The 17063-nt window shown below is 37.6% G+C and overlaps 2 protein-coding genes across 3 annotated transcripts in view; one reads left to right on the top strand and one right to left on the bottom strand.

The window, feature by feature from the left end:
• The window catches only part of LOC123682466 (neuroendocrine convertase 2), a 122095-nt gene that overhangs the window by 67139 nt on the left and 37893 nt on the right, over positions 1 to 17063 (bottom strand). The window lies entirely within an intron of this gene.
• Positions 456 to 1254, top strand: LOC123682479. The gene is made up of 2 exons (XM_045621113.1): positions 456 to 613; positions 776 to 1254. The coding sequence occupies exons 1-2, from the start codon at positions 559 to 561 to the stop codon at positions 1219 to 1221; spliced, it is 501 nt and encodes a 166-aa protein (XP_045477069.1). The 5' UTR covers positions 456 to 558; the 3' UTR covers positions 1222 to 1254.

Here is a 17063-nt window from a genome sequence, read left to right as displayed (position 1 = left end):
GCCCGCACCAGCCAAGTTCAGTATTCTGTTTGACAACCACAATGGTTGAATTGAATTGATATTTTATTAAATAAAACGAACAGTGTTCAACAGTTCGCTACAAAAATTTTTGTCGAAAACCACCACTCGGGGTTTTACCGTGATGTAAGTTTATTTCTTTAAATGAAACTTGGAGTAGTTGACTGTTTTAGAAACAAAGTATTGAATATTATAGAGACCGTAGCGCCATCTCAACTACATACGGTACATACTAGTTTCTATCATCAAATTAGTCGATATATAGAAAATTAGCATTTTTCTGTCGTATATTCAGTGCATATTAATTATCAGACATTGAAATTTTTGAAAGTTCAACAAACCCTTTGTGTCCTAGTGTGTCCACTGTGGGGACACAAGTTAATAATTTTTTTCTCAGACGCCCAATGCGCTCACCGTATAGCATCATATTGCTTAGTTCGCGTAAATACCGTATCTACACATAGGAGCACGAACTACATCGCTGATCCATACAGAAACGCATTGGATGTAAACTAATATCCACGATTGTGTACTAGCTATATGAAGCAGCTTGCAGCTATTTTATCGTGTTTCGAAGTGAGAAAAAACATGGAAGGTAGGTTTTTTCTTGGGAAATATATAAAAACTTATTATAAATTGTCATGTTCGTGAGCTAATGTGAATATCATCTAATAATAATTTTATTTTTCGCGTGAATGTCGGTGGTCTCGTCTTGAGGACACAAGGCAAATGGTAACTTTTTCATTTTTTTTTTCAGAGAAAACATTATTCTTTTTTCGTGATTTGGAAGAGTTTAATTCTCAGGATTTATACTCTCTTCGAGAAGAAATACCATCTGGGAACAACTCGGAGGTTGATGATTGTTCTGATGATGAGTTACTTCAAGGGAATGATGTGGAAATTGGGAATGACTTGATTGACATAAATTCTCTCGATATCGTTTATGCGGACGATCTTTTAGAAATTGAAAATTGTGTTGTACATCATTCCAATAATTCAATGAATGTAGCTGCAGATCAAGATTTATGTAGCAGCGAAGATGGAATTGATTTGAATACTGTCAAGCAAAAAATTTCACGGAATAATACGATTTGGACAAGTGAAAACTCGTACTGCCCACAAAATAAAAAAGAGTTCAACGAATCTTATGGACTGTTTCAAAATTTTTTTCAGAATTTCATACGAAGTAGATTTTTGTATTAGGTTTCATCAAAAATAATAATATGATTTACATTGTGTAAAATTTCTTCATTGCCTAGTGTCCCCACAATGAGGACACGTCCTAAAGCAAAAATTCCTCGTCCGAAAAACATGTTTATTCACTTTATTCAATCATACTTGAATACTATTATTTGATTTTCAACAGAAAAATATTGATAAAATTAATTCCGGTCACAAAGGGTTAAAAAACAAACCAACCAGTGGCGTACCCAAAGAGGGGGAATAAGGGGGATATATCCCTCCCAGGAGGGATACACATTCCTCCTGGGACGTTGTTACATATGTAACAACGATATCATGATCTTATTATGAGTAAGGAAAATTTAGAAATTTTCTTATTTCTGCTTTTCGAACACTTTTCATTTCCTTACATATCTTTATTGTTTTTTTCTACAGTTTATAGGCAGTGCCTTAGCATTAGAAATCTTTACCCCTAAAAATTAAGTATCAAGGACATAATATGCTTTGTACTGTCAATAATCCAAAAATCAGGTCTCATCATGTATTTTGTAAGATTTATATGTAGCTATGTATTTTCGATCGCTCATTTCTGGGGGACATAGAGCCATTGAATATAGAATATACAGTCGTTAACTCGATACACCAAGATTTCTCTTCGAGTTACTTATAGTTCGATTCAGGGGTAGTTTTATTTATGCAGGTCATTCTTGATTAAATTCGATTTAATGAGATATAGAGATGAACCAAATGAAAATTAGAGCCTCTAAAGTAGGCGTAGGTCGTACATATTTAAATTTGTGCAGTTGTGGGAAAAGTATAGTGTGCAACATGTAGAGAAAGTCCGTTTCTCTAATTCTGTGGTTATTCCGTTCATTCTTCCACATCTTGTAGAACAAAATCGTGCGAGAATATATCAGAAACGCACAGTTTTCATGGTTATATTTTATTATTCTATGTTGGCACTCCGAACTTTCCGCTACGGCTTTAGCTGTCAATTCATCGAATTGCCTTAAAGAAATCAGATCTGCCAACCAACATTTTTCAATGCAAAAATCACTAAATTATATTTATGGAAATATTTCATTAATTTCAATGAGAATGCAATGAATTAGAGAAAATAATGTATAATACTCGTACAGAAGGCTCATTCTACCACTCGTTCATTCCAAAACTCGCCACTTCGTGGCTCGTTTTTGAATTTTGAACTCGTGGAAGAATATCAATGCCTTCTGCACTTGTATTATAAATAACTATTCTCACTCTACACTCGTTAGAAAAGTTGTAGGTACTTTACCCAATTGTTGCACAATATACTTTTCTCTACATGTTGTACCTATACTTTTCCTACAAATGATCAAATTTGAAAAATTCAAGTAATGTACCTAATTCAATTGAAACCGGCCTTTGTTGACAGTATGTCATTATTTCTTGCGTTAGAAACACTTAAAAGCCCAATTTCATTGGTCTACCAAGGATAGTGACGTGTGGTGTGGAATAATATTTCTCACAGTAGGTATAAACAATACATAGTTTCCAAATTGAGTGAGCTATGAAGAATACGCTAATTTCCATAGCAGTTGTAGGAAAAAAATATTATTCGACTTTTGCCTATACGCGTAGGATTTATCCTCGCCGTCGGCTTCTCACTCCTCGCTAAGAGGAACATTCACTCAATCCCAGATATTTAAAATATCAGAAGGGTAGAGCTCGGTCGTGTCCGGTCCTTGTGGTCCCCCTGGTTGTCGTCGAACTTCTGGTCCTCTTACACGCGATCCTTGGACCTGTCCTTCGCTTCCTAGGAATTTTCTCACCGTCCTTGCAGTACCTAAAAGAACAGCTTTTTGCATTACATTACATATATACTCACTAAGCCCTAGTTGCTTGATATTTCTCTTGAGATTTTTGGGTACTATTCCTGTTGTTGAGATGATAATTGGAATAGTTCTCATTGATATCATTCCCCACTGGCGCTTTATCTGAAATTCGAGGTCCCTATATTTTGAAATTTTTTCGACCTCTTTTTGACGCAAGTTGTTGTTATTAGGTATTGCTACGTCGATGAGTATAGCTGCCTTTTGATGTTTATCAACTAGCAATATATCTGGCCTGTTGTGAGGGACTGTTTTATCAGTCAAAACTGTACGATCCCAGTACAGTTTATAGCGTTCGTTTTCCAGGATGGTCTCCGGTCGGTACTTGTAGTATGGTACTTTTTCAGATTGAATTAGTGTTAATTTAGTTGCCATTTCTTGGTGTAATATCTTTCCTACTGCATCGTGTCTCTCTTTATATTCATTTCCTGCAAACATCTGACATCCACCCGTGATATGTTGTATTGTCTCATTTGTTGGACACCCATATCGGCATCGATCGTCGGTAATAGTTCGATCCTTTATGATATGCCTGCAGTAATTTCTAGTTGAGATCACTTGATCTTGGATGGCTAAAAGAAAACCCTCTGTTTCTGGGTACATTGCACCTGATGTGAGCCAATAGTTCGACGCTTCAATGTCGACATGATCCTGGTTCACCTCGTTGAAATGTCTTCCATGCAGGGGCTTCTCTCTCCATCTATCCAATTTTTCTTGGTTTGTCTGGTGGTTGTATGAAAATTGCTCCTTGTGAAGTTGTAAAGGTGTTGATTCGTCTGCTTCACACAGTATTTTGTAGAACTCTGATGTACTTGCTTGATCTCTGAAGTATTCCCGTAGGCTTTCTATCTGCCCACTAGCAAGTTCCATGATGTCCGTAAGACCCCTGCCTCCTTTATTTCTCGGCAGTGTAGTCCTCTCAATGCTGCTTTTCGGATGGTGCTTGTTTGCTTTTGTCATCAACGTTCTCATTTTACGTTGCAAGTTTTCGATGTCTGTTTTGCTCCATGGAACTATACCGAATGAGTATGTTAGAATTGAACATGCATATGTGTTGATGGCTCTCGTCATGTTCCTGCTGTTGAGGTTTGTTTTTAAGATTTTTTTGGTTCTCCTAATGAACTCAGTCGTTAAGTCTTGCTTCATTCTTTGGTGGTTGATTCGTCGATTTTGTTTCATTCCAAGATATTTATAAAGATCATCCAACTTCATTGCTTCTATTTGCTGTCCATTTGCGAGAGTGATCGGTTCATCTTGTATTCTTCCTCTCACTACGCTGAGAGTACGACATTTGTCCAAACCGAATTCCATACCTACATCTTTCGAAAAATGTTCCACTAGTTTGACCATAATTTCTAGGTGGTTCTTATTGCCTGTTATCAGTTTCAAATCATCCATGTACAGCAAATGATTGAGGGTGGTAGTATTATTATTTCCTTTAATGTTGAAACCCTTTTCAGTAGCGTTTAGATGTTTAGAGAGTGGGTTCAGCGCCAAGCAGAACCATAAAGGGCTCATGGAGTCACCTTGGAAAATTGCCCTCTTAATTGGAATCAGTTTGGTTTTTATGTTTGCCGTGGAAAGCTCGATGTTCGTTTTCCAATTGTCCATTGCAAGCTTTAGAAAATTGGTTATAATTGGATCGATCTTGTATATCTCCAAAATTTTCTTCAGCCAGCCATGTGGAAGTGAGTCGAAAGCCTTCTTATAATCAAAATAAGTCATGAAAAGGTTTCTATGTTTCTTGAAGGCTTGGTTGCATATGATGGAATCTATTACCAGCTGTTCCTTCGATCCTTGTGCATTCTTGGAACATCCTTTCTGCTGTGTTGTTATTATTTTATTTTTCTCGCAATGTTTGTAGATACGAGATGCTAAACATGATGTGATGATTTTGTATATTGTTGGTAGGCATGTTATAGGTCTATATTTTGATGGATCCATAGTGTTTTGAAAATCCTTCGGTATTAGGTAAGTGATACCTGTTGTTAAAAATGTTGGCATTTCTGTTGGATTATGTATTATGTTATTTATGTATTCGACTAGCCTGCCGTGCAGACACCAAAACTTCTTCAACCAGAAGTTGTGAATTCCATCTGGGCCTGGAGATTTCCAATTGTGAGTGTTCTTCAATATTTCCTGTAGTTCTTCAGACGTTATTACACTATGTGGCATATTTTCTATGGTCTCACATGATTTCTCCTCTCTTCTTATCCAATGCGCTTTGGAGTTAAAAGGAGTTGGTGTTGACAGTTGATCGGTCCAAAAACTCTCCATATCTTCGGCGCTTGGAGGACTCACTAATTTAGTTGACGTTTGTTCATTAAGCATTCTATAAAAGTTCTTTTCGGAGTTTTCAAAAATCATATTGTCATGTTTTCGTTTATAGCTCTCATTGTATCTTCTCAGTCGTTCAGAGTATACACTTAATTTTTGTTTGAGTGTATCTAGAGTTTCTTGAGCACTTTCATTGTTGGCGTCGTAGTTTGCATGCCGCCTATGGCGATCCATAATTGCATCCACTATTTTCTGTAGTTTTCTCGACGGAGAACCTTTTTCAAATTGTGTTAACCGTCCTATATCTTGTCGGAGGCTATGTACTTTTGCTTCTAGCCTATTTTGCCAATGTGGTTTGTTATGCTGTTTTTTCTGTGCTGTTTGCTCACTTCTAGGTTTTGGCTTCACACCGAGCACTGCTGATATTGTAGAGGCTGCACAGTAGGTAATAAGATGCAATGACTCTAGGTTTTGGTCATTCGAAAAAAACGGTGGAATTATCTCTTTGTTCATTATGTGCAGAATATGTGAGAGTTTTTTCGATGTCTTCAGTCTAGGAAGAATTGGTCGTTTAAGAGGATCAGTACCCTCGAATTCTATAAAATATCTATTCATTGTAACAGATAATTGCTCTAATAGATCTCTTCGACTTTCTTCTCGGTTTTCCATAGTCGCAGTTTGTATATTCCGCCATTGCTCATCTCTTGCTAGTGCCAAATCTCCGCTGTTTTGTTCCTCAGTATTAATTTGTGCATTGATGTTGTGTTGGTTTTCAGCACAATCGTAGTTTTCTTCAATTGTCACTTCGTTGTTAGTGGGGTTCCTATTCTGTAGCCTCAGTTGGACTTCATTTTTTATTGTGTTAAGTCTCTCATCGGGTACAAGTTTATTTCTCAATATGACCCGGTATTGGTCGGCTACTCTTTGTTCAGAAACTTGAAGTTCGGGATAGTTTCTGTGGAATTCTGCAAACAGCTTTTGCCGGTAGCCTATTTTATCCTCTTCCATATTAGTTACTTCATAGTATATGCGCATGATCGTTTCATTTATCGAACTTGTCCATTTCATGCGTCTTCTTGGTAGACCTGCTTGGGTGAGTGCTGGTTGGGGATCCTGCACAGCACCTTCAGCAGTCGGAGAAACTCGTGTTATTCTTCTCCTAGAATATTGAGATTGTGGAGGCGTAGCATTTTGATCGACAGACGCCCGTCTCCTTAGCACTCTGTCACCGACGTCCCGCATACTGTCATGTCCAGCGCCGGCTCCAGACACGCCCTGACGAACCTCAGGCAGCGGCTCTATATTTCGATTCCTTAAATTCACCATCATTCATGGGTTCCTCCGTGTCGCTTTTTACGATCCGCAGAGCTACGGTGGGAGAATTCTTGAGCTGCTTTCCACACGGCTTCGTCCGTTACCCTGGACAGGGACCCTTCGACAGGTTACAGCTTCCCGGGTCAGGGAGCTCCTGGAATCTGCGGTGGGCAGGAGTCGATTCAACTCTCCTGATAGGTGAATCGCTAGGGATTTCCTACCGCTACCCGCTGTTATTATTATTATTATTATTATTGTTGAAATATTCGTTCAAATATTATTATTTGAATTTTTTTAAGTTTCAGTTTAAGTCCTTATCAATGTTATTTCCAAGAAACAGATTTCATTTCCATAAATGATTGATATGAATTTCTGAAGAGTCTATATTCCTCCATTCAATTCTGGTCTGGATATCGGGGAATACTAAATATCCCTTTCGAAGTAGGTATTCAGGAATCCTCAAAGCTAAAGAGATATAAACAGGCTTTGAACGGTTGCCGGATTCAGAACTTTGAAGATGTAGGTATTTCGAAGCGAAAGAGATATACAAGAAGTTCTTGCAATGCAAAGCCCTGGTTCTCGCTGACTTTTAGGTATGAATTTAATATTCGGTAATGAATAATCTACAAGGCAGAAGTAGTGAAGGCGGTAGTTGAGCATCCACTCATATTTATGAAATTGAAAACAAGTAAGTTGAGAGGAATTTCGGCAGGGGCGTCTCTAGGGTTTTCGGCGCTTGGGTGCGAAAAATATTATGGCGCCCTAATGTTATAATAATAATAATAAAGTTTATTTGAGAACTTCAACAAATAAACATAGTTTATCACAGAGGTTATATATACTGACAGAGTATATTAACCTGTACGTTTTTTTGGTATTTCGAAAATATTAATTTCTGTATCCGAAAATTCCTCTATTTGCTTTTTAATGCGCACGAGAACTCAGGTTTGTCGATTCCTCGTCGATCTTGGAAATTAGGCCATTGATTGATTGATTGATCGATTACGAATTTTTTATGGCCAGAATTGAAAAATATTGATTTGGACGATATTTATTCTCAATGATAGATGGTATGTGCCACACAAGCAACGAAATAATAGCAATTTTGCAATAAAAGTTTCCTGGCGTTCTATTTCTCGAATAGACAACGGGATTTTGATTTAAAAACATAATTTTTTTTTGGGACATGTGAAAGATAAAATCTATGCCAATGCCCTACAATCGATTCAACACTTTCTAAAGATGGAATTCATTAAATATCTAGGACATATAGCCAAAAATGTGTAAATTTGTGAATTGAATGAAAAGGATATGGTATTGCAACCGTAGCCGTGACGACCATTTAGCTGATATCGTTTTTCATCATTAATTATAAACCTTCCTCTGTATGTACAACGAAATACTCATCCATTCATTTCTCCCAAAATATACACTTCTATTTTTAATACCGAAATGAAACCTTTCATTGAAAAATGAATTTAATGGAAGGTGGTATGAAACAATAAGACTTCTTATATTTCTCAAGGATGCTAAGTTGGAAATGGTGAAATATAATCGTTTTCCGTATATTTTGCATTCCATTCTTAAGAATCATCATTCGAATCGGAGAATTGAAAAAAAATCCAAAAGCCGCCCCAAGTGGCAATAAAATTCGGCAACGTTTAGTAAAGCAAAGCCGACAAGCGTGATGAGTGCATGTGTTTTTTTAGCGTCAATAACTCGTAAACAGCACTATGGGGGGATTTACCCGACATCTGGATATTCATGAGTATGTGACGGCTTCTCATAAAGCCCACATAGCAACAATAAACACAGCACTCGGTAGCCTAGAGGCTAAAACTGTAGACTCACTCACCGATATGCGACAAGGTACCGGGTTCGAGTCCCGGCGGCTCCCGATAATAATAAATTCCCCAAGCGTCTGTGACACGGCACACACAAATATACCAAAGTCACACTGATGAGTCCGGTGTGTGTGCCAGGGACGAAACGCATAAGTAGGCATATGTGAAATCCTACATTGGTGACCCCGACGTGATGGGAATGGCCGTCTTAACGATGTGTCCTGGCTAGCAGAAGGTTGATGCGAAGCTCCCATATATCTACAATTTCCAACGAAACTTTAGACGCCCATTCCCATGACGTGCAATACGTGCCCCTTGGTCTGCCGCGGTATAGCGGACCTGAATAGGCGGCATTCACCGTCCGCACGATGCCGCGAGGTGCAGCTCTGATTAGGCGGCAATCACCCGGCTGCACCTATGACCTCGTAACACGCATAAGTTTCGTTCCTCCGTCACTGGGGAGGGAGTCATGTGGCGGCTTCTCATAAAGCCCACATAGCAACAATAAACACAGCACTCGGTAGCCTAGAGGCTAAAACTGTAGACTCACTCACCGAGATGCGACAAGGTACCGGGTTCGAGTCCCGGCGGCTCCCGATAATAATAAATTCCCCAAGCGTCTGTGACACGGCACACACAAATTTACCAAAGTCACACTGATGAGTCCGGTGTGTGTGCCAGGGACGAAACGCATAAGTAGGCATATGTGAAATCCTACAAGTATAATGCCTAATGCGGCACCTTTGACAGTTTTTGATGTTAACTGAATTTGTCGGCATTCCTTCCTTTTTTTTTACGACCGTATTAAATCTCATTGGGTACTTTGAATTTCTACACATGTGATTTCTGTTGATCAAGCTTGAAATGCCTGCCTCCCCCCTAGCGACGACCCTGCACCCTGAATATCTTCTGCGCGTACAGAAATCACTTTTCTCTATAGTGAACCTCAATCTGCTGTATCTATGAACAATCTATGCTTATTCGATTCGAATTATATCCGATAAAGTTTCTTCGCAATGGCCATTTGAAATTTCAGAATAGTTATTTATAATACAAGTGCAGAAGGCATTGATATTCTTCCACGAGTTCAAAATTCAAAAACGAGCCACGAAGTGGCGAGTTTTGGAATGAACGAGTGGTAGAATGAGCCTTCTGTACGAGTATTATACATTATTTTCTCTAATCCATTGCATTTTCATTGAAATTAGTGAAATATTTCCATAAATATAATTTAGTGATTTTTGCATTGAATAATGTTGGTTGGCAGAACTGGTTTCTTTAAGGCAAATTGATGAATTGTCAGATAAAGCCGTGGCGGAAAGTTCGGAGTACCAACATAGAATAATAAAATATAACCATGAAAACTGTGCGTTTCTGATATATTCTCGCACGATTTTGTTCTACAAGATGTGGAAGAATGAACGGAATAACCACAGAATTAGAGAAAAATCATTTAACAATCATTTAATCAATAACAACTTGAATCGATCCAATAAAATCAGTATGAGACATTTCGTCAATCTGGTCGCCTTTTTTCTGAAGTTTGGTTCTTTGCATATGCTTCATGTTCCTATTTTGAAATGGAGTTAGTTTATCAACGGCTTCGATTTGAAACGAGTTTTCTGAAAACGCCAAGACGTAAATTAACAAACGCTGAGGCTAATAAGGCTATCGGAATGCTACAGGGTGGCTTAACTCAGGTTGTTGTAGCGGAAAGGCTCCAAGTCAGCCAAAGTGTGATATCTCGACTTTGGAATAGGTTCAGGGAGACCAGGTTCCGTGTTGGAAAGACCAAGGCTTGATAGGCAACGAAAAACACCTGCTCAGGATCGTTTCATCACCGTTTCGGACAGAACAAACCCTACATCTACATGTAGAATGCTACGGAATACTCTTCAAAATGCGGATGGGGTCCAAGTTTCCATCGAAACCATCAGACCACGTAAGAGAGAGGTGAATCTAGGTCCTAGACGTCCATTAAGAGGAGTTCCATTAACACGTGACCATAAGCGTCAAAGACTGGAATGGGCAAGTCAAATTATCAATTGGAACGATCATTGGCGTAGTGTCCTTTTCACTGATGAATCCAGATATGAACGATTTTCAGATTCTCGAAGAATAAGGGTATGGACAATCCCACGCATACCCCGTAATCGTCGCTATGTCCAAGAAGTCCATCCATTCCGAAGGGGTAGTGTTATGGTATGGGCCAGGATATGTTTCAACGGGCGCACAGATCTACACATTTGTCCTGCGAATATGACCGCCTTACAGTAAAGGGAGCATTTTGTACCAAATTTACAAGCTGCTATTGGTGAAACTTTTCAATTTCTAGACGATAACGCTAGACCGCAGCGATAGTTGAGAATGCGCGCGAGAAGCATGGTATTCCACATTTACTAATACCTCCGCACTCACCAGATTTGAATTGCATGAACATGCATGGGATATGCTCCAAAGAAGAATAAACGATCATCAACCTACCCCAGAATCTTTAAATGATCTGAGAGAGCTTCTGTTCCGTTTATGGAACCAAATTCCCCAAGAAATGTTCAACAACCTCGTGTGTAGTATGCAAAGAAGATGTCAAGCTGTTTTTGATGCCCGTGGAGGCCATACATTGTATTGATATTCAATGCTTGAATTCTCTGAGAATTGAATTTTGTTATTTTACTCGATTTTTCATAACCACCCAGCAGACCTACAGGCTAAAATTAATTTTATTTCCTGCAACTTAAAAATCATATTAATATGAATTTTCATCACAAAAACCTTATTTAAACTATATTTTCTTGCAATTCAAGTCAATATCCCTAACTCATGTGGAGCAGTTTGAATGTTATACCCCTGTACCTATTAACTTATAGTTCCTAAGCAACATCTGAACCTGATCCAAACAGAGTTCAATTTTGTCTACTCAGATTTAATTATCCAAGATCTCGTTCTCGGCAAAGCTATTTCCTCTGAAATTATTTAATTCCCAGAGGCTTAGATGAGTCGGCGTTGTTTTTATGAACAACGAACAAGAGCGTGGAGAGTAGGTAGGTACCTACTCAACAATTAAATTATTCTCAACGACTATTCTCAATGACTTCCACACCAGTTTCTCAGTTACAAAGGTTACCATTGATGTATTGATATTGAGAATACAAAAAATGAACAAGCGATTTGGATGCAAAATATTTTTAATGCTTTTTAAAATAATCGCCTACAAGATCTATACTTTTTCCAATCAGAAGATGGTAGTTCTAAAACAGGCGTTTTTAGGGCCTTATCCTCATCTTCGGGCGATGAAAAGCGTTATCCACGGAGTTTATTTTTAATTTCTGGAAAAAAGAAGAAGTCATTCGGTATCATGTCGGGGCTGTAAGGCGTATGTCCCATTAATTTGATTTTTGAGTGTCCAAATACTCATTCGTTGCATTTTATGTGTGTGAGCTCTTATTGTCATGTTGCAAGATGATTCGTCGTTTTGAGTTTGTTTCTTTCAATTTACCGAAAACTTCAGACAAACAAATGGTTTCATACCTCTCTGAATTAAACGGTCTCTTGATTTTCAAGAGCCACAATTGCCACAGGACCAGTTTTCGTGAAGAAAGACGCCACCATTTGCTTCTTAACGAACAACTTTTGTTGGCTTTGCTTCACATTGAAACACCCAAACTGCCGAGTCGCCTTATCTTTCTGGCTCGTATGCATAAATCCACGACTCGTCACCTGTGAATATACAGGGTGTTCTGATTTGTTTCCGACAAACTGAAATGGGTGATAGATCACATCATTTTAAGCAAAAAATTTCCTATGAACATGGGTCCGGAAATGCTTCGTTTCCGAGATACAGGGTGTTAAAGTTGAAAAAATAATTCGCGTTTTCTTTAATATGTTTTGACTGCTTCGAAATCCTTTCATGTAATTATTCCTATTCAAATATTAAATTTAAATTCATTTTGAAAATTTCTAAGGCGAAATGCATGCGGATTTTCTATTGCCCACTAATAAGTAGAAGTGGTATGCTATGTAATTGTTGTTTTTAAGTGTTCTGAATATTCTGTTTCCTGAAATATTGCGTTGTTGGGATGCTTTACGAATACTGAGTTTTTATTTTCTTCGAAGGTCTGTAAAATCCTATTTCTCTGTAGATGATTTCTTCTTTGTATGCTTCGTTCGGGTCTTTGGTAACCAATACCATTTTCCTGTATTTGTTGATAAGCTATTAACTTAGTTAACTATAATTATAATTAATGACATCTGAACCTAACGCACTTTAAATCTGTCATTGTGTATAGCCATTTTAAATCTATTGCCGCAACAATTGTTGAATGTAAAACAATCAGTCATTCGAAGTTGTCAGTTGTGCATTCAACAGAACGGTGGACATTTCGAACACCTTCTTTAAAAATTATTATGTTATTTTGTTTTGTTCTAAATTGTTACTTCTAAAAAATATTTAATTTAAAATTATTACAAATTTGTTTCTACATGTTTTAGAGATTACAAAAATATGGATTTGGCTTTAAATGCGTTTTTCTCTGAAACGGTTGCCCCTAGCAACTTAAATGAGTTATACCCTTTTTAACTAGAAAAGTCAGAGAAATCGATTTTTTTAGTCCAGAATGACGTACAGGGTAGCACAGAAAAGTTGCTACGATTTAAAGGGGACGAAATTATTGCCAGTGGCGCCCTCTAGAAAATACAACCAAATCGACAACAAATTTGAATTTCTCACCTCAAAAAACCCTATGTACCAAAATTCATGCAATTATTTGGAATCAGTCGAAAGATATTTAAGAAAACGCGAATTATTTTTTCAACTTTAACACCCTGTATCTCGGAAACGAAGCATTTCCGGACCCATGTTCATAGGAACTTTTTTGCTTAAAATGATGTGATCTATCACTCGTTTCAGTTTGTCGGAAACAAATCAGAACACCCTGTATGTATTGTACACCGGTTTGGATGCACTACGAGCAATTTTTTGAGCGTCATTCAACAAATGGGGAATCCAACTTGCAAAGAGCTACTGAACACTTAAATGTTCGTGCAAAATCATATGTATGCTAGTCATACTAATGCTTAAACATCTCTCGAAATCCTGATATGTCACATGACGATCTTCTCCAATTAGTTTTCGCATAGCTTCAATATTTTTCAGCACAACGATTGATTTTGGACGACCTTCTTTAACTTCGTCCGTGAGCGAACTACGTCCACGTTTGAATTCAGTGTACCAGCGATATACAGTGGATTTGAATGGTGCTTCATCGCCAAAAGTTTAATTTAGTTGATAGATGCAAATTTTTTATATTTAGACCACGTCGAAAGTCATAATTTTCATAACTCGAAAATTTTCACGAGTTGAATCCATATTTTGACAGAGATGAAATTTTCAAATTACTGTAAACAACGAAAATTGTACTTATAACACAAAATATGTCAAATTCTATGATGTAAATATCAGATTTCACCTGGCACTATCAGTGTTGCCAATTCTCAATACATATTATTATTATTATTATTTGAACTGGGGTCGTTTTGCTTCGGTAAGCCTTCCGGGAACTGCGACCGTGCAGATCTTTTGTTCACTACCCTACTCATTCATAGAAACCCAGGGAGGTCGTCAACGACGTTAATAAAATTGACAACCTCCCTAGGGGCCTTGGCCATTACCTCTCTGGTATCCAGGACCGGCTTGCCCATGTGAATGGTTCTTAGGCCAGCCAGCTCTTGCATATCAAGTGTTCGGCCGTTTCTACTTCCGATCCACAGAGCCTGCAAATCTCGTCTGCTGACTTACCCATACGGTACAAATGATGTTTGTACCGACAGTGCCCCGTCAGCAGTCCCACCATCACCCGAAGCTCCGCTCGTGACAGCTTCAGGAGCTTTCTGGTGTAAGTAGGTGAAATCTTCACGAATTTCTTTGCCTGAGCAAGTCTAGGAGTGTTAGTCCAGTGGATTGTCCTACTGTTTAACTCCCATAGCTGGACCGCAGCTTGGTATTGGTCTTTTCCTATCCCACAGAAAGGCTCAGGTCCAGCAGGTCTTATCCTAGATGCACTTTTTGCAAGCTCGTCCGCTCTCTCATTTCCTTCAACCCCACAATGCCCTGGTACCCATAGTAGAGTCACCTTATTTCCTCTGGCCAGTTGCTTTATGGTGTTACAGCACTCCCAAGTCAGCAGAGACCCCTGACAGCACGATTCCAGGGATCTCAGCGTGGTTTGGCTGTCCGTGGTGATATGCGCCCCTTTGAGGTTCATTTTGAGACACTCCTGGGCGCATACATAAATAGACATTATCTCGGTCTGTAGAATCGAGGGCTCACTTCCCAGGGCTTTAGAGATCCTCAGTCTAGGTCCATATATCCCAATGCCTTTGCCTTTCTCTGTTTTTGATCCATCTGTAAACCAAATGGATGACTTTTTGTCCAGACGATTTATGAAACTTATTGCACTATGACGGTCATTTATAACCGTTTCAAAGGGCGTTTCAAAATCGTAGGTGGTTGGCATTATATCTGATGGTTTTGCGAGGAGGTTTGAATTCTATGATGTAAATATCAGATTTCACCTGGCACTATCAGTGTTGCCAATTCTCAATACATAAATAGTAGCCCTAGTATCGTTATCATTTTGGTAAAAAAATCCGATCAAAAACTGCGTTTCTCCAATTGAAATTGAGACCAGCATGTATACACACCAGCAAAATTTGGAGATCGGACAAAACCTCAACGACGTTTATGTAGTTTATTTTTTTGTGAACCCTTTGGCCTATTAAAGCATTTTTTTTTAAATTGTAATTTCCCTCCTTAGAAACATAACTGTTGAAATAACGTCCTCAGTTGTAATACTTGGTTTCTTGTTATATACAGGGGTGAACAAAAATAATGAAAAGTAATCTTTTATTCAGAATTCTGTAGAGTGAATCGTTAACAGACGAGAATGTTTTAGAAATACTCAAATACTACTTCATCTCTTCTAAAAAAATTTTTTTATTATTGTGATATCTCAATTTTAAGAGAAATAACACAACATTAATTAACATGTATTAAAAAAAACAATATTTCATTTTTTTAACGTATTCATTGATATTATGAATCATGTTCATCAATATCATGATTTTGGAATCGATGTTGAATGTTCGTTGTTTCGATGAAATATTCATTGAATAGAAGAAATTTGTTCAAAAGATGAATAAAGCACCAATAATAAAGAATTATGAGAACTTTTCATTTCATACTTTTTTCCAATTTTCCCTTATAACTTGAAAACAGTTGAATTTATGAGGTTGCTGTTTTCACCATATTAATTCTTTCGAAAGTAGAGAATACCTACTGATAAATACCAACAAATATCAACTGTAAAATGTATTTTTCGGCAATAGTCCGAAAAGTGCTTCTTCCCGGATGCTTTTTCTCTGAGAAAGTAGCATTTCCCGGCCTAGTCCGGAAAGTACGTACTTCCCGGACTAGGCCGGAAAAGAATCATGTCGTTTGTGTCATTGTGAATATGAAAATCTTGGTAGGTATATTTTTAATAAATGCAGTTGATCATTACCATAGCAACCGAGAAAACGGCTGACAGTTAATATGAAATTAGTTGTCAACAATTTACATGTTTTTTTATTGCAATCGCAATAAAATATGGAAAGCAGCAGCGATAGTGTTATTCTACACGGTTGCCGAAAAAATATTGTACGCAACACGCCCGAAAATGGTTTTTTTGTACTCACAGACTTTTTTTTTGTCTATTCGTCCAAAAAAACCCTATTTTCCGGACTTGTTACGTAAATTACTATTACGCTCATCTCTAGAAATAGACATGAATTAAATGGGACATATGTTTCCATAATGTTTTTTTTGTTAAAATTACATGACCTTTAATTTGGCAAAGTTTGCCGATGAGGTATACCCTGTATATTCAGCGTACAATCTTTTTTTTAATTATTAGATACTTAAAGGTGAGAGAGTTATCTCCATTCATTGAAACTATTATAATTTTTTCAGAAGAGAAAATCGAATTGAAAACATAATTGTAGACGAAGATTGGTTCTACAATTATTGACATTGATAGTATTTGTTTTTACTTCTCATTGTTTTTTTTTTCTGTGAAGATTTTGAATGATAATTGGTTTGATTGTGAAAAGTTGAACTTTTTATAATTTGAATAATCCTCCATGTCTGAAAATTAATAATCGCTGAATATACCTACGACAGAAAAGTGCTAGTGTGCAAGTTATCTATAAGACGATTGGCGGATAAAGTCATGGTTGTAGTTGAGATGGCGCTACAATCTCTGTAATATTCAATACTTTATTTCTCAATGTTATAACCAGGTCAACTCCTTCTTTAATTATTATCCACAAGTCTTCACATGACGTTATTATAATTTTTCTAGAGAACAAGAAAAAAGTTCTCATAATAATAATTAAATACACTACTGTCACTGTCACATTTCCAGTTGTATCTTCTTCCAGGCTATCTGATAAGATAGCCTGGAAGAAGATATATAGGGCGTTACGCCCATGTTTTTGTTTTATTTTTTTGGGAAATTAAAGA

Source organism: Harmonia axyridis, chromosome 1, assembly GCF_914767665.1.
Source record: "Harmonia axyridis chromosome 1, icHarAxyr1.1, whole genome shotgun sequence".
NCBI classification, from domain to species: Eukaryota; Metazoa; Arthropoda; class Insecta; order Coleoptera; family Coccinellidae; genus Harmonia; species Harmonia axyridis.
This window is presented reverse-complemented; position numbering and strand designations above follow the sequence as displayed.

What these genes read in the sequence shown, in the direction of transcription:
- LOC123682479 (XM_045621113.1), top strand. Translation starts at nt 559, where the DNA reads ATGAAGCAGCTTGCAGCTATTTTATCGTGTTTCGAAGTGAGAAAAAAC. An exon ending in AGTGAGAAAAAACATGGAAG is followed by an intron (nt 614 to 775) that starts GTAGGTTTTTTC and finishes TTTTTTTTTCAG; the next exon opens with AGAAAACATTATTCTTTTTT.